Below are 25,659 nucleotides of genomic sequence, written 5' to 3'. Positions count from 1 at the left end.
CCATGACAAAGTGATTTTATAGCCAGTTCCGAAAGTGACTAAACTTGACAACAATTGGATTTTATGACAACCTCTGCTTTTATGTCCCTGGCCTACTTTTAGATCAGCATTTTCTTTTACCCCACATATGAACAATTTCATATCTCTGCATTAGCAGAAAACAAATCCCTTTACCAGGAATACATTTTAATAGAGAACACCATTGTTCAAGTCACTAGTGCCTTAACACCTCTACCCCGTAATATTCAATTTCTCACTCACCAAGAGCCAAAGCTTTCTTTTTTTCTTTTTTCCTTTCTTAGTGGTTTCTGTTCCTAGGGGTTAGGGAAGAATTAGTATTATGGAACTAAACCAGATTAAGGGGGAATGTGAATTAGATTTGGTAACAGATGGTGCTGTGGAAATTAAAGGTTCTTTGCGAATGGAAGCGACAGCAGCTTGTTCTCTCCGTCCCTCCTGTTCGTGAACTTGATAGACGGGTATAAATCACAGCAGAGCTGTCTTGACAGCCAATTTCGAGAATTTGATCTGGTTAAAGACACGGCTTTCCTGCTCCACTCACCGAAGCCTGCTTCTCTTTTATTTTCACGTAGCACCTTGTCATACTTAGAAAGGCGGAGTCACCTGCCTCCCCTTCATGACGTTTCTTCCTTAATTACAGTTTTAGTTCTTTGGTTTTAATTTCCTGTTTGTTCAGCCTCAATTTTTGTAATGTCTCTGAGGGATTTTTCCTTCTTTTTTACCCACACTTTTTCACTCATGCACATGTCTTTGTTGTTTCTAGAGATGCTTCTCGTTGTTGGAAGTGGCTGTCAGGGGCCCCCTGAGAACCCAGCTACAGAAACTCCCATTTTAAGGAGAAGGACTTTCATGGGCTGTAGTAAAATGATGAAATCAGAAAAAAATTTTAAAGGCATTGGGAGCAGTTACCAAAAATAGCAATAATTTGCACAAAATTGCCCAAGGAGGCGAGGGGCAACGCTTTTGGGGGGTTAGCGAAGCCCATGGGAGTGTATGCTCCGTCCGCTGAAGCAGGCCCCCCTGGCAGAAGGGCCGGACCGCAGCGTGGCAGGACCGTTGTGCGCCTGCGGTGGCCTTGCGACGATTTGAGAAATCAGGGCTCAAAGCAGAGACTCTCAGGGAGGGACCGGAACGAATCGCCTTGGCCCGTTCTGTTCAGACCCTTGGGTCTGAGAGCCTCGGGGGACAAGTGCCGAGGTGTCCTCGGGACACATCCACGTGGCGTGTGGGCTCGCGGCATATCAAGGCAAAGGAAATAGAAAAGAGGGAAAATCACTCCAGAAATGAAGAGAAGACTCTTCGAGCCAGCCACTAACAGTTGGTGGAAATGAGGCCTCCTACCGGCACTCAAATCAAATGTAACAACTCCCGGCTCCCCACTGCTTGCTGACAGCATGGTGTCACGCGCAGGGACAAACATCCACTTAAACGCTGATTGCAGGGAATTGCCCTTTCCGCCAACGCCTCCCACCAAAAACACGTAATGAGCAAAGGGAGAACCATTTCTAGGAAAAGCCAAGAGGCCTGCTTATTTGTCCGTCTCTAGGCCACTGGGGAGGCTGCCTCTGCTCCACGTGGTTGCCCCGGTTTCACTGCATGTAGCAGGTTGTTCCTGTAATTACTCCTTTTCATGGAGCACACATGCAGACACACAGAGATGCAGACACACACGTGCAGACACACGCAGGCACACACACGCACAGACACACAGGGCCGTGGCCCTGAGTCGCTGCCGAGTGCCCCCGCAGCAGTGGAAATCTGAGGGGTGCAATCCAGCGTGACAGCCCCTGCTCTCTGGTCTCATCTAACTCCAAGGCCAGTGGGGCCTTCATGTGAAGAAGATGGTTTTTCTTCTTTAAATGTGGAAGTGCCTTTAGGAAGCGTGTAGGCGAATCCTGTCATTGTACGAGTGAGGAGGACACGGAGGGTCAGCATGGGGACAGGACTTGTCTTGAGTCCCCCAGTGCCGGACCGGGATGTGGCCCACACGTCTGCTACCCTGTCTAGGGCCGTTCAGAGGGTAGGCTCCTGGGAAAGGAGAAGAAAAGACAAGCACGCTGGGGGAACTCCAGTGCAGTGCCCTTCTCTTCTTTCATGAGTTTTTCCGAATTGCTAAGGAGAGTTAGAGGCCCTTCTCTGAGTGTTTGTTTTGGAACCTTTGAATGAGAAACAACAAGCAACTCTTTCCTGATACTCCAGGCTGTCCATTGGCTTTGCTGGATGCTGTCTCACTGCTGAATAATCCTTTTTACAAAACCTGGTCAGCCACAGAGCAAATCTGCTGTCATTTCCATGGCCTGAATTGTGTGTGTGTGCGTGTGTGTGTGTGTGTGTGTGTGAGAGAGAGAGAGAGAGAGAGAGAGAGAGAGAGAGAGAGAGAGTTTTCCCTGGCCTCCAGATAGCGGCCTGTGTGTTTAACTGACACCTGTGCTTCGAGCAGCTAGCTCACTGAAATGTTTAAAAAAGAGAGATCAGAGGAAGAAGTCTTGGGTTCATAACTAGCTGACTCCCCCTCCTCCGTGCCTCCCCTACTCCTGCTTCAGCTGAACAACACCTGATACCAAGAGAATGGAATCGTAACCTCTGCTGATCCTCCCAAACCCGCTGCATATTTACATCCAGATGTCAACTAGTGCAGACTAAGCTGTTAAGTCAAAAGTATAAATAGAGTTTAACCGCTGTCCAACCCGGAAAGACGCGGTTTATTGTCTCTGGCGGTACTGTGAGTCTCTCTCTGCTATGGAACCGTTCCCGTGTGCATGAAACAATCTTTATTTCCACGATGATTTCTTCTCAGAGCTTAGAGTTTCTCACCACTTCATCTCACCCATTTTTAGGGTGTGTTTTTGAGTTCCACTCCGCGTAAACTGGCCAATCTCAATCGAGGCAGCCAGCTTATTGGTCATTGTGATTGCTTTTGCAAAACATTTTCATAATGAGCGAAGGGTGACATTCATACTGCGATCTCCATGTCTTCCCGTCAGCCCCCGGTAGCATTCTTATTCTTGCTTTGGTGTAGCTAACAGATTGGGAAGGGGGAATACGGACAGCCTGAGCATTCACTGACCTGGATTTGATTTGTGAACTCCATCACCGGAGAGTGTGTGTAGCGCATCTACATTCAACTGTAATTTGTAAAGATCTGTGCATAGACTTTCTGTGAGTTGGACGTCTGTTTTTGTCCCCTCCGGGGAGACGACGTGGGAAGGTCTTCATTTAGCTGTCAGTCCCTCCCATCGCGTTGGCTTTTCTCCTTCGGCTGCTCCTTGACTGCTTGAAAATGGAATTGTCTGAACACAAGCAAACTTTATTGATCCATATTTCTGTTTGAAAGACCAGAGATTTGTAGAAGTCGGAGACTATTTCTTTTCTCTGGAAAGCTGACTGCAGAGGAGGCCTGCTCATGGCATAGTAAATCTCTGAGAGCGAATAAATGTTACCCTCAGCATGTACTGTATGCTTCCTTTTGGTGATTTATCTCATGTTGCTTTTCACCCCGCACTAAACTTCCCTTCTAGCGGTGACCCCCACCTTGTGCTCAGGGCCATTTGACCCCACCCAGGGGACAGTGACTTGGTCAGCACTCAGGCACTTACTCCCCAAGTCGATTGACATAGGGCGTGCATTTCCAAAACCCTTCTGGTCTTAGGCTCTTGGTCCCAGGAAAGGAGCTTCGTAAGGAAAGGGGTATTTTTAGGGCTCAGAGATAAACTGATTGTTTTACATCTGTGGTGCATGTTGAGTTTCTGACTAGGCATTTCTTGACATTCTCTGTTAACCTCCTCCGGCATCATGGCATTGGGCAGTAGTGAGGATATAGTTAATTAAGTTGCATTAGGGCAAATATACACACTTGTTAAAACACTTAATTTGCCTCAATAATATTGATTACATGGCAGAAGTTTGCTTAAACTAAGTGGTATTTTTTTCCCTACTGTTAGAGTCCTTGAATGCAATCTGTATAATAGCTAATAGCCATCATCAGTTAAATATCATGTTAGTTATAAAGTAATGTCATAAGAATTGATTTGAACTTGGCAGTGGAGGAGAGCTCTTCCTTCAAAGCCGATGTAGATGATTAGCAGGAGTTTTAAGCAGAATCATGGCGCATATAAACTGTGTATATTTTATAGACTTATAGCTACTCTATATTACATGAGTGCCCATTATAGTAAAGAAAAGCTCAGACAGTTAATTATGCAAAACATCAAGTATGCAATTACCCAGCATTATTATGCATTTAATAGTTTTATTGATCTGGCGGCAACTCACTTACTGTATTTAGAGCTATAAACAAGGGGTGCTCACCCCCATATTGAAATGAGCCCAAGAAAACAAGCTGAGGATAAATTATGCTACGAGGCACATCCTTAACTACAGACGACGTCAACCTTCACGATGTACAACGACACATCATGATAGCCTAGGGCCGTGTTTTTTCCCCATTAATAAAGGTTTGTCAACCAGGAAGCGTCAGAAATCACCTGGCTATACAAATATAAGCAACCATGGTTCTGTACATCTAAAGTAGTCTGGGTCACTTGACAAGGCCATCAGCAGAGGCCTCGGAGCGTAGGATGTTCTAAAATGTCTTTGAAGCACTTTCTAAGACATATATACTTATTACACCCCCAGTCTTGTTAGGTTGCATGCTTTTATCTCTTGCTATTTTTCTGGGCTTCCATTGCTGAAAACAAATATTCTCCATTTCCCTCCCTTTGCTTTAAATATTATGGTAAGGGCAGAGCCACACATTTCTATAGGTCTCCCTGTCAGATTGAATGGCCAATCATCCTGGTTTTCCTGGGAGTGACAGGTTCCTGGGACATGGGATTTTAGTGATTAAACCAGGACAGTCAACCAACCCACAGTCACAACAAAATTCTCAAAGAGAAAAATCATTGCCCTCTAGAAGCCTAAAGGCAGAGAGGGCCTCAGAGTGATCCTTCCTGGCCACGGTTCAGTCATTAGGTATGAAGTTGTACAGGGCGGGGCAAAGGTAGGTTTACAGTTGTTCATGTGAAAAATAATACAGTAACTAATAACTAAATAATAATTGGAGAATAAACTCTGTGTCTTGCATTCTCAAACCGTAAACCTCCTTTTGCCCTGCCCTGTATTCCGGGCTACTTTCTTTTTAATGCCTGGCCAGAAATGACTTGCCAGCCTGTTGTGGATTTGTTCATAATTTCTTTCTTTTTCTTTTTCTTTTTTTTTTTTTTTTTCGTGTAGTGCACAGCCTTTCACAGAATTGGGAAAGCGGTTGGCTTAGATAGAAGTTCTGATTTGTTATTTTAGGGAGCAGGTCCCTTGGTCCCATGCTACTTAGCTACCTCTGTCTCTCATTAGCACCCAGGCACCAGTGTGGTGGGTAACTGGTTGCTTCATCTCCTTGAGGGAGTCGGTGGGAAAGAGTCTTTAAGACGCTGTGCACAAGTTATTTGTTCAAAGACTCCAGAAGCAGCATTACTAGATCGTGGTGATCCTGTTCTGCAGAAATCTGTTGCAATAGATGGGCCTCAGAGCTTATTAAAAAATGGCCTAAAATTATACCCAAGTGTGTGCGCAAATGTGTGCCCATGCATTTTAATCTTCCTGAGCGTGTGGGTCTGGACTGACAATTCTTTCTTTACAATTAATGATCTCCTTCCATTAGGTTAACCAGGCAGACCTTAAGATATTTCTTATGAAAAGAAAAAATCCTTTCTCTCCCTTCCCCAACGAAGCCAGTGTACCTTAATGCAATGATGATATGTTAGACCCAACAGTTGTCAAAGCAGCGTATTACAGCGATGCCGTAATGACACCCTGTCTCTGTAAAGTAGTCATGTTTTCTCAAATCACACGTTGCACAGTTGATTTCTGACATGACACTTCATTCGCTTGCTTTCCCTTTCTTTGGCATCACCATCTTCTGACAAAAGCGGCTGGTGCCCATTTTGTTCCTAAGTGATTCACATTTTGCCACTTTTGAGTGCAATTATTTGAAGCAGGGAGAAAAACGCTCCTGTAAAGTAGCTGCTCGGAGTTGTCACTCTTGGACTGCAAAGGAGCCACGGGGGTCCTAGGCTCAGAAGCCTGGGCCACAGGGAGCAGCAGCTTCAGGGCGGAGGGTTATTTCCAAAAGCATTAAAAGAAAACAAAATAACCTAATAAAAACATGCTATTTTTTAAAACACAATTACTTAAATATTTTATCTGGTGATTTCAGAAGGTAGAAGACTAACCAATGCTTATAGATTCATTCCTACTCTGAATAGGTAAGTGATTAGCTGCGGAAGCTGATTGCCTTTCTTTTTAGTCCTAAAATTCTATAATTCAGTAAAGGGGCTAAGGTCCCCTCTCTCTGTCTCTCTCTCTTCCTCTCCTTCTCCCCCCTCTCTCTTCTTGTATTTGTAAACTTGTATAAAAATTTTAGATGTAAATTGATAATGTGTTTGGAATTTGTAATGATGGGTACTTTTTTGTCTCTTAAGGAAGAAAATAAAATAGTGACTTGTTGTTACTCATTGAGCCTTTTAAGGTGTCTGTCACTGAAATAAGTATAATAAAAGTTTCAAAAATTCTTACTCTGTGTTACAATCAGGAAAAGCAAAGAACACCTGTGTACACACACTGCTTATGAGAACTTTATGCACCTTTTTTTTTAAGTAGGGAACTAAAGTAGCAAATACATTGGAATTTGGCATGAAAGTCAAAAGATGAAATATAGTTCTTTGTTAAGAACGTATATTTTGATTACTAAAATAATAATATATAAACCTATGAAATATTGTTATCCCAGCATTTAACAATGGAAATCCTGGCTGTGCTTAAGTCACTCCTGGGCAGTGTGGATGACCCCAGATGTGTACACACATGTGCAAACATTCACAGCCACTCACTCAAGATCACACGTTTACCTGCATCGAGCTAGAATCCCAGAAAACAATGAAGCTTGCTTGATAATTATAATGTTAATTGAATATTAACGTGCAGATTACCTTTGAGTCCTTTCTTTCTCTCTGTACATGGAAATATATACACACAATTAATTAACTTTCAAAAATTACATTTTTAGGTAGTCCAGCAACCAGGAAGTTTTATTTGCCTGATCCTTAGGATCGAACACCATATATAAAATTTACCCATGCTACCCTTAGGCAAGGCTAGGCAACAGGTTCCTATGGTGAAGCATGAAAGTCAGAATTATGTGACACATTGCTCAAACTGCTAAAAATGCTTTCTAAAGCCCAGAATTTTCTCTGGTTTCAGGAAGGCTGTTTTTAAACCCCTCAAATGTAGTTTCTTATACAGGAATGATTTGTTGTTTTGTTTTTTTTTTTGACATAGTTATTTGTCCTGCAGTTGGTTTTCAGGGTGGTCACTGAGAGAAGGTTTTTGGAAAATCACAGCCTTGGCCCTTGTGCTTCTCATCATTTCTCATAAAATAAAAGCAACTACACTAAGGCTTTAAAATAAATATTCCCCACCGTTTTCAGCATGTTATTTCTATTCATAATTCTTAACTAAATTCAGATTTTTATTAATCCAATGTGACCGGAGATTTCTGCATTAACAGCACAATGTGGAACTGGGCTTATTCTCTTTGGCCGCAGATAAAGCCATCATCTTGAAAATGGCTCTTTCTGACAAAAAGGTGTTCTTTTGAAATAAAGTCTTATTCACTACATTCCTCTTAGAGTTAATGTGAATTTTAGTGCCTCTAATTTTAGATTGAAGTGAAGTCTAGAATAAAACCCACCAGCTGACAATTGAATTTATAGATAGTTGTGAATATTTCAGGCTTGAATAATAGAGCTATAGAATCTCAGAGAGAGAGGGGGAGAGAATTAGGACCCGCTGTAGTTTTAGGGTGTAATGTGATGGTGTCTAGGAAGTATTCAGGGTAATGAGCTAAGCAGTCATTAGGAGGCCACCGTGTTCTTCCAGAGATTCTGCTTCAGGCGTCACCCCCTCAACTGGAGAGGGGACTCAACAGGGCTGGTGGGGTGGCCCCGTGGTCTCCTTTCTGCTCATGGTTGAGCTGTGGGTGGAATCGGTCTCCATATGCGACGCTGCACCCCTGCTTGCTTGGCCATTTTACAAGAATCAGTGAACACCTTTTACATCCCTCTGTTGGCATCAAGACAGGTCTGCACTGGACTTTGGAGTCAGACTGAGTTTGAATCCCAGCTCTTCCACTTTCTAGCTGTATGACTTTCGGGAAATTGCGGAGATACCATTTCCTAAACTGTGATATACCTCCCTGAAAGGTTGTCTTGAGGATTAAACCTGGTAATATTCTGTGAAGTTCTCAGGTTAGTGCCTGGCACCTGATAGGCATTTGATAAATGGCGACTTGGCTAGTACTATTTTAATTGGGCAAAAGGTATTAATTAAGGAGGAGGTTCATGTCTGAAAAGAAACATGTGCAACTTAAAATAATAAAATGAAAATAATAAAAGCAGCTGTGCTAAGGCTTTAAAATAAATCTAGTTTGTTCATGTTCATTCACAGCCAAAGTGGCCGGGCCTTTTACAGGAGGAGATAGTGCCGTTGCCCGAGACTTCCCGGGCTCCTTGAACCTCCTGAGCGCCCTTCAGTCCGTCCAGGTTATTGCCGAGTTACGGACAGTGATTTTGGAGGAGAGAGCTGACTGGAGACTCCCAATTTTTCAGGCACTCTACCAACACACATTGGACACATAAGCATCAAGTGACTTAGCAAATAGCTGTTCTCCATATGGGAGGGTCCCCTCTGGCCTCGTTCCTTAGACAAGGGTTCTGCAGATTTTAGGATTCTATGAGTCAAAATCCAGGAGAGAGAAAATTGGGGAAAAAAATTGACTATAGGTGATGCAAGAAGAGAGAGAAAGAAAAAACAAGGCATAAAGAAGACATGGTACCCATTTTGTGATGAAGATGCTCACAGCAACTCTCCTTTGGGGTGGGGGGGGCGGAATTAAGAGACGGTGCTGGTGGGCCGACGCGAAAGGAGTTAATTGTCATAGCTGTGAGAAATTCAGTGCCGAAGAGAGGAAGGGGGACAGCCATGTTTTAGTACCCTAATAACTTCTAACTCTAGTCTCAGATCATAATGTATGTGCGAGCAGTCCAGTAATTATAAGGTAATAAGTGAAGTGTGGTGGGTAAGTGCTCTAAATTAAAAGGGATTTGCAGGGCTGTTGTAAGTCAGCGCCGACCCGCTTTCTTTCACACATTGACTTGAGGAAAGTGCTTAGCCCTGAGTGCAAGCAGGGGGAGAGGGAGAGCGATCTATTAATTACAGCGCTCATTAGCGGTGACGGGGACAAGCCACCGACGCGGGAGGACAGGGCACCCTCGTTCAGCCTGGCGAGGGGATGATGTTTTCTTTTGCTAGTTCTTGTGGAAAGGACAACATAGATGGGTGGGCAACAGACAAGATCTTCGGGGGGCTTTCTCCTTCCTGTTTGCTTTTCTCACATCCTGTTGCTGCTGAACTTTAGAAAGTGGAACACAATGTCTCACATGCAATATATTGGTTGAGAGGCAATTTATTGCTCTTGAGGTGGTCTGCTTGGAACAGTTAACATTCCTGATGGGAAGTTCCATTTCTTCCCTTCATTTTAAAGTAACAGAACAGTGGGGGAAGGGGGATGTGGAGGAGGGGATGTGGAGGAGAGTGTGAGATTTGTGCCATGATAACATATCACTAGGTCTATAGTGAAAGAGATCATTGCATCCATCTAGCTAACCTGTGAGGATTCCCCCAAATTCTGGTGAGTGACCGATACTATGGGATTCCCATAAATCAGCTCGCCATTCCAAAGCAATTACCTAAGTCCCTTTCTCAATGGTCAGCTCTTCTTTCTGTAGTGGGCTCTCAGAAGGTTCTTAAAGACATTGCTAAAAGGGGTTTTGCACTATGGCTGAGCAGGAAGAAAATAGGGCCAATTATGTCTTTTCATCTAATTACCTTTTCAGAAACTGAATCCCTCATTGTGCCCAACAAAGAAAGATGGGCGGTATGTTTCTTCTAGATAAGGCAAGTTGTCATGATAGGTGTTCATATTTGTTTTCAGAAGGTATCCTGTTCAAAGACCACAAGATGGGGAGAAAAAGGGACCATCACAAATCTCAGTTTTTTTCTAGTACAGAATTTGACACCTTACTTTGCTGCATATAAAATATCAGATTTATGGACGCTGAGGTATACTATACTATAGCCTCAAATACTTTTACTGATTCACCTTTCCACCAGTGGCAAGTGACAAACACAACCACACACACAAACATATTCATTCAACAATGCTGGTGATCATCATTTTGTAAATTTTGTGGGCTCTAGGATGTAATCCTTAGGTATCAGCTAGAATTTCATACTTGATGTCTTTCTGTATTGCTCAGTGTCTATAAAATAGAACCTTTTAAATAAAGAAGCCAAGTGATGGAGGATGTATTCCCTATGTGTCTTAAATCAATAAAAGACCCAGTGATGCTTACAGAAGCCTGCTGACCAACAGTAATCGCAAAGCCGAAGACTCATCTGTTCAGGCTTGAAAATTAAGGTTTGATTCTGCTCACAGTAAAGTGACTGCAGAGTCCAAAAGTGGAAAGGAAAAGTAGAGTAAAAACAAATACAATTTTAGAGATGATGTGGACTTTCCAAGTCACGCCTGCTCCACGGATAAATTTAGAATCTAGAGGGCTGATTTTGGTATTGACGGTGGTTCTCCAAGAGAAAGGTAAAATAAAAGGAATCGGACCTGTTGGAGCTTTTGTTCATGGCTGCCCGGGCACTTTTATGTAACCCTGTCATGCCTGTATGCTGAATGCCTTCTTGTACAACAGGAGATATTGACTAGCGTGAGTGATGGCGAGTCGCTCGGTATGAGGCAGCACCCTCAAAGGGCAGTGCCCTTAATGTATGAAGTCTCCTGGGTTTTTTCCTCCTTTCCTTCTTCCTTTTCACTTTCTCTATTTTGTTTTACCTTCTCTTTGCTTCTGCTGCTCTTGGTCGCTGAGCTTGACTCTCTGTCTCTCTTTCTCCCTCTGTGTGTCTCCCCCTGCATCGCAGGCTTCTCTGCAGAATGTCAAACAAAGATCGACACATTGATTCCAGCTGTTCGTCCTTCATCAAGACGGAACCCTCCAGCCCGGCCTCCCTGACGGACAGCGTCAACCACCACAGCCCCGGTGGCTCTTCGGACGCGAGTGGGAGCTACAGTTCAACCATGAATGGCCACCAGAACGGACTTGACTCGCCACCTCTCTACCCTTCTGCGCCGATCCTAGGAGGGAGCGGGCCAGTCAGGAAACTGTATGACGACTGCTCCAGCACCATTGTGGAAGACCCCCAGACCAAGTGCGAATACATGCTCAACTCGATGCCCAAGAGACTGTGTTTGGTGTGTGGCGACATCGCTTCTGGGTACCACTACGGGGTAGCATCATGTGAAGCCTGCAAGGCGTTCTTCAAGAGGACGATTCAAGGTTAGTTTCGGACCTGGGAATCCCTTACCCTTGTCCAGCCTCACCTGATGGTTGGTTGGTTGGTTGGTTGGTTGGTTGGTTGGTTTCCCTAGTTCTTAACCTTGGGAGCCAAGTTTCACTGTCTTAGTTCTATCTTGAGGTCAAAATAGAAATAGATTAAAATTGGTAGTGGGGGACTTATAGAATATACTGTCCCAGGAAGCTCCAAGGATGGAAACCAAGGACCATGGCTGTCCTTACAGTGATGCAGGGCTGTGAAGCACTGGCCAGATTCCCATGGCCTTAGCAGTGCTTTGACCTCTTCTGTTATCCTTACTGATACATGGAAACAATAAATACTTTAGACTGCCTCAATGTAAAGCCAACGTCAGGCACCACTACCCTGCAGCGTGCTGTGTTCTGTAACAGTGCTTCTCAGCATAGCGGGATTTGGGAATTTGTTAGAAACGTGAGCCCCCAGGCCTCATCCCAGGTCACCTCCCTCGGACTCTCTGGAGGATCGGGGCGGGGCCCAGCATTTTGGGTTTGCCAAGCCCCCGGGGTGAATCTCACCCAAGTGGGGGAACACCCTCTCTTATTACCAAGTTGCCACTGGCTTACCACTGACCACGGTCACCTCATGGTCTCTTATTGGACACAGCTGGCATCAGTTTCATGACTTTGTGATGAGCTAGCTTCTAAAGTGCAAACGAGATTATGTTTGTGAAACTCTAATCCTTCTCAATATTTTATCCAGAGACGACCAGGAAGCTCGTTCTGCGCACATAGAATAATTCCCTACTTTCTTGGAAGTGCATCTGGCAGGCCTTCTTCCTCAGTCGCAGTGCATGCTCTAGTGACCGTCCTCAGTGGGGTGGGTTGTACTGCCTCCTGCATGCTTTGGTGTGTTCTGTTACGTAGCTTTCTTGACTAGAGGCCGACCAACACACCATTCAAAGGGTCACTTAGGGTGCATGGTTTTTCAAGACATTATAACGCTTACGTAGCAGAGTGGATATTTAAACCTAACCTTTTCAGTCTTTCATAGTTGTAGCTAACATAAGCCATGTTAGGGCGGAGGATCTAATTATTTTAGTAGCTATATTTTCATATTTTCTGGATCATTGTTGCTATATTTTATCAGCATTTTCTTATAAGTATCCTTCTTTTATTTAATCTATAAATTGAAGACATTTCTACCTGCCTCATAGAATGCTTAAGGATAAAATGAAGTATAAAATCACATGTAAGTAAAAACAATGGTGGTCTAAATGCAAAGCTTTTCTTCATTTGGGGGCATTGGAAAAAAAAGTTTTCAGCCTGTTTACAAAATTGCGAAACTTGGGAATGAAATGGCTGGTTCTTACAAGCCACTATCAACAGTATTAGAGCACTGAAGTTACAGAGTATCTAAAATTTAAATTGTTGGCAATTTGATTTTGTTAACTCAGCTTACACAGCTCTGGGTCCCTCTACACAAAAATAAGAAAATATTTTGGGATAAATTAACAAATTCAGTGTATACTGGCATATGAAGAATGTTCTTAGTATGTAAAACACTCCAACTTTCTCAACAAATACTTTCTGATAATCTACGATGAGCCAGGCACCTTGCTGGCCAGTGCTTTATTTTTTTACCACATGTTGATGTATATAATGTACACGTTTTGCTCAAGTTTTTGAGGGGGAAGTAAGGATGCGCATTATACATGGGTATAATGATATGTACCTACTGCACACAGAAACGTGGGTGTGCATTGTACACAGCAAAATGCATTTTACTAAAACTTTGCTTCCAAAGATTGATAAGTTGAGGTGAATTCCTTATACAAATGTCTTCTGCCTTGAGGGAAAACCAGATATTTTTGGGTGGGGCATGGATTACACTCTTTGGACCTTAGTATGTTTTCCAAAGATAGAACGAGTACTTGAAAAAAATTCCGAGAGTTGTTGAGGCGAATCCCCCAGCTTAGACACTAATAGCTGTGCAGCAGTTCCTTACTGAACAATCACTGGAGCAAAACAGTTGGAATTCTGTGCCTGGTGATTCCTTCGGATGCTGAAACGCTACCAAAAGCTTAACAGGGCAGAGCACAGGGCAATTCTTGGCATTGATGTATATGCTCCGTTCTGCTCCGTGCTGGAGAGGGCACCTTTCACGGGTTTGGAGCAGGTGACAGAGATGTCACTGTCCAGATTAGTACTCTGGACTGGCCCACCTGGCTGGGCTTGAAGCTGGCAGCTGGGTGGCATGCAGTGAGGCTGCGCGGCTAGGACAGCAGCAGGCAGCCCACCATGGGGTGGCTTAGCCCCAAAAAGGCAGCGAGGCAAATAAAGGGATTAGCTCATGAAAATATAATGTAATAATTAGGGTGGTAATTCTAAGGCAGAGGGGAGCAGCCCCTCCTTTCTGTGGCCAAACGGTGAGGGCAGTTGCGTTCCAGAGCTGTTCAAAGTGACCCCACCCGGTCGTTACCACCACAGATTCTTGCTCAGATTCTGAAGGACCGTGGAGCCCGTGCTCAGGCCTCAGGCAGCCCTGAAGCCAAACTGCCTCTGATAGAGCAGAGCTCCTCCAGTCCCTCCTTCAGAGCCCTGCAGAGGATGAAGCAGGATTCTGCAACCTGCCCTGAGGCTCCGTCTTCCACGGCCTGCAGGCCCGATGGCCGGCCCGAAACAGGCCGGTTTCTGTTCCCATTCACTTGCGTAGGGGGTACATGTGCACCCAAGGGCATATTTCTTCCCGTAGTAATGTTTCTAAGATGGGTTATACAGTATGTAGTACACATAAATTTTAAAAGTTAAGAAAACCACTTCTTATGTTAAAGAGCCAAAAGAACATCTATCCCGAGAACATCTTGAGAAAAGTAATGAGAATTGTTCTTTTCAGAGCTGAATGTGATATGCCGGTTGCGAAAGGCAATTAATCATAGATTTCAGGGAAAGTCAACCAGAAAGGCATATTTTATTTATTGACTCTTTTCAAGTTATCATCGGAAAACTATTGAATTAGGTCAGCCCTTAGCTAGGTAAAAAATCAAGATTTTTTGTTTGTTTGATTGTTTTGTTTTTGTTTGTTTTTTCTGTTGACCAAAATCTTTTTAGAAGGCTTGGACAGTTCTAGCCTATCATCCAACAGTGTTACTGAGGAAGGGAAGGTTTCAGTGTCGTTTTCTACGCTTATTAATTTAGTCTGCTCTTTTCATAATTCTAATTTTGGCCTCAGTTCATCAATGAGTGGGTTTTTTGTTTTTTTTTTTTAATTTTTAAGTTTTCCCTGGACCCTTGTTAAGGAGGCAAGAGAAGAAAAAAAAAATTTTTATACCTAAAAAAGCCAATACACATTTTATTATTTATATATATTTGTATGGTTAATATGTCAACTGATCATTCTAGTGCTGGAGATAAGGCCTTTCCCCCCACTTTTAAAGGGAGGACCTTGTATATCTTTAAAAATATGTTTTTTCCCCCCAGACATTCATTATCTCATGGATTTGGATTCCTATAAGACCAGGTCCCCAAGTCTCAATTGCTTAACAGCTCAGAGACCTTAACTTCTGTGAGCCTCCGTTTCCCAGGTGGGGAGGGTTAAAAAAAGACAATGCCAGAGCGCCTAGCTCATGGTGAGCGCTTAACACACCATCAACTTTGGCTGACTTGGGCAGTCAGTCCTTACCTGACAGCCAGTCCATGTCTTTTCCCACCTCACCCCTGTCCTGCCTTGTACACAGTGCGGACACTCCTGCCCACATGTGCAAGGCCCACTGACCCCTCCAAACAGCTGCCCCTTGGTGATGCACTGGCTGTAGACTGTGCACTCATAGTCCTATGTAGGACCCTTCCAAAGAATGGGCCCGTGGAAGGGTCTGCAATCGAGTATATTGCAATTTAACCAGGAAAGTCAAGGGTCCCAGGTACTCGGGATTATGGGGTCCATGGGGTTTGGCTGCAGCCGGGCTTGTCCCCTTCGCCTGTTGATGGCTCCTTGCACGGGAGAGGCCTTCTAAAGCTCAGGACCTTCAGGGTCTAAAGGGGGCACTGATAAGAGCCTAAACACCACTTTGAACACAGGGTAGTAAAGATCAGGCATTTGCCTGCAAGTCATGCTAAAGGCTAGGCCTGCGGGTTTGATGCAGCTGAATTCTTCCCCCTGAATTGCTGGCCCTTCCCTAAACAGGGTGGGAGGTCCCAGAGGACCTGTCCTGGGCGTTGCATTTTCTTTGCTATCATGTGCTATTTTGGTCACAGAATAGATGCTTGCAGCCCAAGAAGAAAGGTATTTACTAATTGTCTGTTACATCACAGGAATGTTCCGAAGAAACATCATAAATTAACTTCTATTTAACTTAATGTTTGGAGAAAGTAATTACCCTGGTTTGTAAATGGGAGCTTTAAATCTCTAATATGTTCTAAAATTAAAATCCAAAATTATATGCAAATGTCTAAATTGACATGAGGAAGCTCAATGATTTATAAGTGTAGATGCAGTATTCAATTAAATATTGTGGTCATATTTTCAAAAGAAATATTGTCTAGAAGTTGTTTGCTTTAACTCAGCTTGCTTTTGTTATAAGTTTGACTTTTTGTTTTTTTCCCTTGCATTTGATACAAATTATATCTAGCTTTTTGAAATGCATTAATGTTGCTAAATTATAAATGAGAAATATTAGTCTATTCCTGCTATTTTAACAATTATCTTCAGTGTTTATTTCAATAATAAAATTTAGTGTTGCAGACTTTCCTTGTTGGTAGAGAATATATATTACGTGAATGGATGTCTTAGGAAGTAGCATAATTTATGATTTTATTTCTCTTATTTTTAAGTTAGCAGATCTACTTCCTGGGATAAATGAATGTTTTGTTTTCCATAGTCTGTTCTGACTTTCAGGAACCGTGACCTAAGTTTTCATCCCTACTGAGTTTGTTTTAGGAGTCACTGGTCAGCAGACCTTTTCTATAAAAGGGACAGATAGTGAAGATAGTAAATATCTTAGGATCTGTTGATCACATACTTTCTCTGTCATGCTCTCTGCTCAGTTTTATTTTTACAGCTTTTTAACAATATAAAAGCCATTCTGATCTTGGGGCCATATAAAAACACGCCCAGGTCTCAATTTGACTGCTGGCCATAGGTGGGATAAGAGCTAGACCAAAATGCCCTCAATGCACTTCCTTGTAAGCAACCTTGGCCAACTAGACTTTCATCTCAGAAGACTCCTAGTCAGCTTTGCAGATCATTTGTTTACATTGAAAGCAACTTTACTATCATAATGACTTTTTAGTCTACTATCTCACTTTTCAGGATATTTTTACTTTTTCGGGAATCAGAATTTTCTAGGCCTTTTCACTGTTCACAATGACATAGCCTTGTGTGCATGAGCAGGCTAATCAGAAAACAGAATGAATGGAAATGAAAATAAAGTAGCAGTGAGAGTGGCTGACAAAAAGCTGCATCTTAGGTTGTATAAAAGGAGCGATTATTTTTCAGAGATTAAATTGCATGGTTGATCTTTAATCAAGAGGGAAAGAAAACAGAAGAAAGCTTAATGATCATCACCATATTTTTGTCCTTCAGCTGCTAGTTGCTCACATTCAAGACCCCAGAATCTCTGCTGTCATTTTATATGTTTCTTAAACATATCACATTATGGTACTGTCTTTTGAAAGTCATTCAAAGTTGACACAGCATTTTAACATTCACTCTTAGGACACATTTTCCTTTCGGTGACGTTAGGTAAGAGCCTGTCCTGTAAGGGGTCTGTGCTGGTAGCATTGAGGGAGGAACTGAATTTGCAATGTAACTTCCCATGTCATGGTAAAAAGGTCCAACTGTACCCAACTAGGGGGATTTGGTAATTAGTCAAATCAGGCAGACACAATTTCCTTTCCTAACAAGTATATTTACCAAATGAGTGAGCATCCCTCTTACCGTCATTTCTCAGTGATTAGAAAGAAGTTACAGTATGCATGTTATGTTTGTCTGGTAAATTATATTTTAGTTATTTTTATGTATTTGAAAAAGGTATTTTGTAGTAGTAATATCACTAATTCTTAAAAATACTTACAATTAATAAAAAACAAGCTTTTAAGTCATTTTTAAAACAGTCCTATCTTCATACTTTAACTAAACTTCTCACATATCTGTCATACCAGTGTGTTCTTCATTGATGCTACTCTGATATGGTCTCCACTCTACAGTCAGAAAAAATAAGAATGCTCTTTTGGATTATCAATACGTAGGTGTTTTCTTTTATTTTAATGTGTTTTTTCCTTTCCAAAAGTTTTCCTCTGCACTCGGGAAATAACACCCAGTTCCCCACAGCTTACCTGGGCCAGTGGCCTCAGAAAGACCCCAGGAAGGAAGAGGCCCTCAGGTGAGGCTGTGGGTGGACCTGGCCTGAGAGTTCCCACCCTGTCTGGCCCCACGTGGTAACATCCCACATTCTGACCCACCTGGGCCACCACAGACACCTGCCTGTTCCTCCCCTGTCCTGACCCACCTGAGCATCCAGATGTACCTGTTCCTGCTTCCTTCACTCTCTATGAAAAGAAAGCCCGTGCATTGCCATTTCTTTCAAGGATGTTGTTGGCCAGCCGTCCTCTTGTCTTAGCCTGCCTGCCTACAACTCATGAGCCTTAAGCCCTGTCCCAGCACTCTACCCCGGCCTCCCTGAGAGGGCCTGCTGAGAAGGAAGCTGGCATTGTTGACAGGCTTATGTCTGAGGACTTCATGGATTGGTTCCAGTTAATTCTTTCAAAATGCCATTTCCTTCCCTCTGTTGGCAAGGTGGATTTTGACATTGGTAGTGGTGCTTCCTAGGCAGTGGGGCTGGGGCTGACCCACGGGCTTTCCTTTGAGGGCCCATCACCCTACTCTCTACTATTTTGAGGAAGGAGTTGGAGGCTGTTCTTCATAAACTTCCAAGCCAAGGCATCGGTGCTTCTCTTAAGATTCTTAGCGCTTTCATTCTTTGCCTCTTGCTCTCCTATCCCAGAACGAAGCCCTGATAAGTAAGGCTGTTTCATTCAGAGAAGCAATCAGTAAGCTACCTTATTAGAATAGGCCCCCTCTAAGGAACACCGTATTAAATGCTTGAGCACCATTGGAAGAATGATGCCTTGTACTTTGTCTTCTTCAAAATGCATGTGTTTTATACATATGTTAAAATAATTCTATGGTAAGACCCTTCCTCCAATCAACTTAAAGTTGGTTGTGGCTAAATCCAGTTAGAGTAGATTAAATGTTTACCCTAAAGGTGGAAAAGAAAAGAAAAGAAAAAAGAAAAGAAAAATGAATGAGGAGAGTTCTGTTTGAAGTTCCTTGTGATGTGAATTGCATCACTTTCTTTTGGTAATTAGTTTCAGGAGTTTATGTCTCAGTATGATTTGCCGAATCCTGAGGAAAGGAAACATTGCTGTTGTTAAAATTCAGATTTTGGAAAGGCAAGGTGGGGTTCAGGGTCACGTGTCAGAATTTCTTTTTCTTTGGCGTGACCGCCTAGGGCCAGGATTCATTTTCTGCTGTTACTTGACAAACTTAGATACTATCTTAGAGCTGATAAAGCATACACGCTGCATTAATTCACTTTCTTTGAAGTAGCTGATAAGGGATTCAACAAAGTGAAGGCCTAGTCATTGGAGTTCTCTTAAACAATTTTACAAAGTTCTACATGAAAGCAAAATTAGGTAAAGGACTGTGGTAAAGTCTTCGAGTTTGTTCTAAAAGTAAATATAAGTTCATGTTTGACATTAATGATGTTTCAGCATTTTTAACATTTTTTAAAATTTTAATTTTTATCATAAAAAGTCATAAATACATTGCATAAAATTTTTCATCTTAACTATTTTTAAGTGTCTAATTCATTAGTATTCACTATCCATACATTAGTGTGCAGAAGATCTTTAGAACTTCATCTTATGAAACTGAAACTCTGTCGGTTAGACAACCTCTCTCCCAGCCTCCTGGCAACCACCGACCTTTCTGTGAGTCTAACTACTTTTGATCCCTCCTCCTCTAAGTGGAATCAGGTAGCATTTGTCTTTTTTTGACTGGCGTATGTCACTCAGCATAACATCCTCAGTTTATCCACGTTGCAATGTGTGACAGGATTTCCTTCTTTTCTGAAGGCTGAATAATATTCTAGTGAATGTTCAAAGCACATTTTCTTCCTTCACTTACCTATCAATGAACGTTAGGTTGTTTCTTCCTCTTGGCTATTGTGAATAACGCTGCAGTAAACATGCAGACACACACGTCTCTACAAGACCCTGTTTCCATGTTGTGGATGTATGCCCTTCGTGGCGGTTACTGGGTCCTATAGTAGTCCTGTTTTTAATTTTTTGAGATACTGCCATAGTCTTTTCCATAATGGCTGCACTGTTTTACATCCCACAAGAAATGTTCAGGGTTCCAATTTCTCTACATCCTCTCTGGTACTTACTTCTTTCTTCCCCTCCTCCACCTCTTCCTCCTTTTCTTGAGTACAATGGCTTAGTACCTGTAATAGATGAAGAATGTGTTAATTTTCATCATAATAATGGAGATGTTCATTTTTAGAATGCGCCACACATTGTTCTAAGTGCTTTACATTAATTATCTCATTTAATTCTTCTCTCACATTATTATATTATTTGTACATGTGGAATTTCAGGTACAGAGAAAGAATTGCCCAACACAGTCGGCTCTCAGATAATCCAGATCCAGAGCCGGTGCTCTTAACCCCCTCCTTGCCCTGCCTTGTGTATTTTAAAAGCTGTGAAAGTGTTGAGTAATTTTAGAATGATTTTTTCATGAGAGATTTTAGTCCATGGGCAAAACTGTTTATTCAGTTGTTAAAGATGGGGAATTAAGAATATTCCTGAAGTTGCGATTACATGATAATAAAAGTTTATAAAGAGGAGGCAGCCAAAAGTAAGTCTTAAAAATATTTACTTTTTTATAAACCGTTCTCCCGGAGAATGCACCCAGAGCCCGCTCACTGCCCCCGGAGTCTCCAGAGCACGCTCTGTGTGGACAGCACTTTCATAAAGCCACAGCCCTCCAACGCCTTCGCCCTTTGTTCTTCTCAGACGTTATCAATTCACTCAGATTTCTTTTTTAATGTCTGTACCTAACGTGTGGGAAGCCCCTTGACAGGGTCGGAAGCAAGAAAGGAAATAATGGATAATAGATCATATTGTTGACCACTGAGCCCTTTGTCCGAATGTGTGAGACCAGCGATCAGGAGACCAAATCCATTTGCTGAAGAAAGTTTCACTGGAGCGGAACCACGCCCACCCCCGCGTTGTCTGTGCTGTCTCTCTGCGTCTGCAGAGAGCTGGCCAGGCCCGGCAGAGCTGAGGGGCCTGCAGAGCTGAACTGTTTGCTATCTGGGCCTCTGAGATTTGTCGACCCAGCCGTTAGATGCAGAATGAGAGTCCCATAAGTGTTCGGGGGAGGGGGCAGGCCTACCTCACCTCCCCTGGACCAGCTTCAGCCGGAAGCCCCCGCTCTCCCCTGTTAAGGCCTGCTCTGTGCTCTTCCCCCCTGAGAAAATGCCAGGCACTGTTCTGCCTGCCCTAGAAGAGCAGACAGTTTAGACACACTGTTGATTATTTCAAGAGGAAAATCTCCAGGCACAAGTACTACCCACTAGGAGTTCCCTCGTTCTCCTCCAGTTTGAACGCAGATCGATTACCGTCTCTTGTGCCAAGCAGGGTTCCCCCAAATCCTACCCAACTTTGCAGGATGCAGATAGATACTTGTTGAACACATGAACTCGATCTTGAAGGAAGAATCTAATATCCATGTCTCTTTTCGGAAAAAGTTCTGGGCACATTGAGCACATTCTAGAACAGCAGCAGCTAGGCACAGCATTTGGAAAGGATATGCTTGCTTTTGCTTGTTTATGGTACAAAGAAAATCTCAAGTTTGGTATGAAGACGAGTTCCTAGCTAAGAGTCCATTGATTTTGTTGCACAGGGCATGATCCACATGCTTCAAACACTTGTCACATGGACTCACTGTTCCGTTTGGTAATTGTCGCTACAAAATGTACACGTGGACATTTTCAGTCTGAAGAGAGTGGCCGCATGAGACCTCATTAGCATTTCTTTCTTTCCCCAAGATTTTGTTAACAAAACTTTGTTTCGGTCGCATGTGTTAAAAGACGTATAGATAGGAAGGTCATATCAAATTGCTTACAGTTTGTAGGCAGGAAAAGAAATTGACAAGTTGAGGTTGGGAACTGAGCACAGCCCATTTGGGGCATTATGGTTAGCTCAGAGAGAACGCCTTTTTTGGGACAGGTCATCTGTGAGCTCTTTGGTGAAGACTCCTGGGGCAGACTCCCCGCAACATAGGAACGCACAAATGAGGACCAAGTGGCCGCACACTTCACATAGGCGATGTCCCACCCTGCAGGACAACAGTGTTCTTCCCTGGAGGCTGTCACCATGTCAAAGCTAAAAACAGTGAATTTCTGCAGAACTTGGATGAGAAATATTTATATTCTCCATCACTTTCATCAGCGAGTATCTTTTTAGTATGCACATTATTCTCTTTGAAATGCATTTCAGAATACACCTTCCTCATGGTGGATGGCACCCCCCCCCATCGTGAACAATAGCATTATTTCGGGATCTTTAAAATACATTGTTTACAGCCTGACACCTGTTGCTTTGGTGACGGGTCTGTTTGGTATCTGTGGAGTTACACTGGCCGCAGACCATTGTGGTACAGAGATAAGTGGAGGGATTTCCCTTGGAGGCGTTGAGAGATTCCATTCTCTTAAAAGCAACCCTATCCGCGCCCGCAGCTGCCCTTGCGCTGTGAGTCCCACAACAGCAGGACAGTGCCAGGACCCACGCTCGCCCTGCCAGAACCCGCCGTTCCCCTCCAGCCGGCAGCGAGCGCGGCCCGCGACAGCAGTTGCACAGAGCGGAGCTCCCGCTCGGAAGACAGGAATTCCGTTTTTTTATTTCTATCCTGAACAATACTCAGTTACTTTTAAAAGGCCTGAATCGGGCAGCACTGCATCATAGTTAAGAGCGCAGGTTTTATTTATTTTTAAATTTTATTTTTCAGTTACAGTGGACCTTTGCAATTATTTGGTATCAGTTTCAGGTGTACAGCATAGAGGGTACACAGTTACATATTTTATAAAGTGTGCCCCCAGATAGTTCTAGTGCCCACCTGGTACCATACATAGCTTTTACAACGCTGTTGGCTGTATTTTCTATGCTGTACTTTACATAATCCCTGTGACTACTTCATGACTACCAATTTGCATTGCTAATCCTTGCAGCTCCCCAACCTCCCAATGTCCCTTTCCTCTGGCAAGTGTCAGTCAAGAGCACAGACTTTGGATCCAGAGTGCCTGGGTTCAAATCCTGGCTCAGGCTCTTGTTAACCAGGTGATGCTGTGTGAGTCACCTCTTTTCTTGGGCCATAGTTCTCTCATCTGCAAAATAGGGGTTCTAAGAGGTAAAGTACATAGACAAATGCCTGGCACCGTTAGTGTTTATTATAGGTAAAACTTTATAAGAAAGTTTTTTAAAGATTATTTATTTATTTTTAGAGGGGAAGGGAGAAAGGGAAAGAAACATCAGTGTGTGGTTGCCCGTCATGCGCCCCCTACTGGGGACCTGGCCTGCAACTCAGGCTCGTGCCCTGACTGGGAATCAAACTGGCAACCCTTTGGTTTGCAGGCCAGCACTCAATCCACTGAGCTGCGCCAACCAGGGTAGAAGCAAGTTTTAAGAGGTGTTCAATTGGATGTCAGGGTATTTGAGGTTTGGTCTTTCCTGTAGTTAACTAGCCTATATCTTTGTAAAGAGGACAAGTAGGCATAGGTGAGTTAGTACACATTCACTTGTGTGGTCTACATAAAATGAGGGGCTGACCCAACTGGAATGTAGGATCTCTTCGAAGTCTAAGAGCTTATAAACCTGTATCGCTTTATGCCAAATAATGCATTATTGGTGGGTTGCTGTCACCTTTATTCTGTGTTATTGACTATGCTTAGTTTTTTTTGTTTGTTTTAATGAATAATTTGGGGCAAAACGTTAAAATGAGGGAATGAGGAACACTATCACTAAAAATCAAGTTGACAGATTACAAGTGCTTCCCGTGGGTCACATACTTGACCATACCATGGACACAGGGGACTCCAAGGGCAGTAAGTCGCTGTCCCCAGGGACTTCAGAGTTGGGACAGGAGGCAGGCAGGTCAGTAGGCACATAATAAAGTATGTTAGGTGGTGAGAGAAGGACTCACCTGAAGAGAAGTATGAGGTGAGCTGGTTAGTCCCACAAGGCCCCCTAACTCAGTCTTGTGGGCCCCGTGAGAGCTTCATTGAAGAAATGAATGTGGAGTGATTCAGTGTGGATGTCAGACAGAGGGTGGGCTTGGGGTAGGGGTAGAAAAGGACCTGGGGCTGTGGCAAAAAAGAAGGCTTGGTGGGATTTGGAAGGGGGTTGCAAATGTTTTCCTCTCAGTTACAATCAGATTACACGAAGTGATAGGCACTTCATGAGCTTCAGTGGAGTGACAGGAAACATTCACCAGGAGCCGTGAATGATGTCTCAGAAATTCAGTTCTTAGACAGTTTGGTGCTTTAAAAAAATGACATGAGTTTTTATACTTTTTTCTCTCCTCGTGTCTGTAAAATATAGGTACATATGCCGGAGTTGTTGGCAACACAAAATCCTCTTTAAACTTCCCTGGGTGAATAGCATATTCTTTTCACACCCCAGACTCCAGATTTCAGTCTTAGACTCACAGTGTTTCATAAACAACGGACCCTGGCAATGTTTCTCCCCTTTCTTCTCAGAAGGAGGAACACAAGTATGTATGATTTTAATACCGATATTCGTGTAATGCTTACAAAGTGTGTGAAGCAGGTATGATTATTCATCTTCTGTCATTCAGTGAACTGAGAGTAAGAAGGTAAAGGAGCTAAGGCAAGTTCACGCAGCTAATTCGTGGCAGAGCTGGACTTGGAAGCCAGCTCTCTCATTTCCTTCCTCTCTTCTCTGCTCCTGTCCTCTCATCCTCAGGTGGCTTCCTGAGCCGCATGCAAGGCAGGGTGCTCTAAGGGTGGACATACAAGAACATTTTCCACCTTTTTGAAAAATTTTTTTTGAGATGAACATGCACAGTGCCTCATGTTTAGTTAATAGTTGTTGAATTAAAGCAATAAGAGAATGCCCATGTTGACCCGTTGGGGAGAAACTGGGGTGGGATATGTTTTGTTTAAACTGGAAAAAAAAAATCAATGCCAAAAAAAATCTCACCTCATTTTACAGCATTGTCTTCCTGCTGAACCACTTTTTGTTGTTGTTGACAACACAGCGGGACACGTGAGCTTGCGGTGGCTGGAGGGCGCAGGGAGGCGCGGTTGATGGGGGTACCCGCTGACGGCTCCGCGGCCCCGCCCGCCCCGCGCGGCTCACAGGACGGTGGAGCCAGGGTGCGTGCACTTGGTCTCCAGTCACTAGACGTTGCCTAGGGTTTGCAAGTCTGTCTACGTGTGGGTTTCTTTCTGGTATTTTTTTTTTCTTACAGGCAAAACATTATCTCTCCCCATTAATGAGCTTCACTGTGAAAATGCAGCATATTGGTGCCTACGTACTATTGTGGCTCTTACGTATGACGTTTGGGGTGATCAGACTCTAATCCTGTGGAAACTTAGCCAAATATCAGAACCTCTTCTGTACCCACCTGTCTCCCTCCTCACTTTTTAGGAGTTGGAGAGGCAGCAGAAAGGTGAAGACCGTGAGACCCTGGCACGGCCCTGAGTGTACGATGGCTTTCCTTGGCGTCGGGCATGACTGCTCACCCGCTGGGGCGGTGTGCTCCCCGCAGTGCGATGTGCCACAGCCTCCACGTCGCGGGTGGCGCGGGGTCCCGTTAGCAGTTCCCGCTCTGCCCTTCTTTGTAAAGATTTGGGGCATCCCCTGTCACAGCTGGAGGCAGATTCTCGAGTCTCGAAATATCTTCAGTGATCTGGAGAGCTTTGACATTCTTAGGGAGATTTAAAATTCAGCAATGGACAAAAATCACTTGGCATCCCGTCTTGTGCTAAAGAGGGCAGTCAGACTTTCTGGGGAAAGATGAATGGAGCGGAATCTGACCCCCTCCCTCCTTTACAGTTTGTAAGTGATTCTAGTGGCAGTTCTAAGGGACGCTTCCGCAAGTGTTTGAAGCAGTCCTTTGGGAACA

General features: G+C 43.5%; 1 protein-coding gene across 4 annotated transcripts in view; it reads left to right on the top strand.

The window, feature by feature from the left end:
* ESRRG (estrogen related receptor gamma) overlaps window positions 1-25,659 on the top strand; it is a 464,808-nt gene that overhangs the window by 310,312 nt on the left and 128,837 nt on the right. For all 4 annotated transcript variants that reach the window (XM_054576587.1, XM_054576586.1, XM_054576588.1 and 1 more), the window contains one exon: window positions 11,062-11,477. In XM_054576587.1, coding sequence (XP_054432562.1) covers window positions 11,075-11,477 — 403 coding nt within the window. In that variant the 5' untranslated portion in view covers window positions 11,062-11,074. The remainder of the gene's footprint in view (window positions 1-11,061; window positions 11,478-25,659) is intronic.

Source organism: Pteronotus mesoamericanus, unplaced genomic scaffold (genome assembly GCF_021234165.1).
Source record: "Pteronotus mesoamericanus isolate MK-2021 breed Mesoamerican mustached bat unplaced genomic scaffold, CSHL_Meso_final contig_347, whole genome shotgun sequence".
NCBI lineage: Eukaryota > Metazoa > Chordata > Mammalia > Chiroptera > Mormoopidae > Pteronotus > Pteronotus mesoamericanus.
Note: the sequence above shows the minus strand (reverse complement) of the source record. Positions and strands in the feature narration are given on the sequence as shown.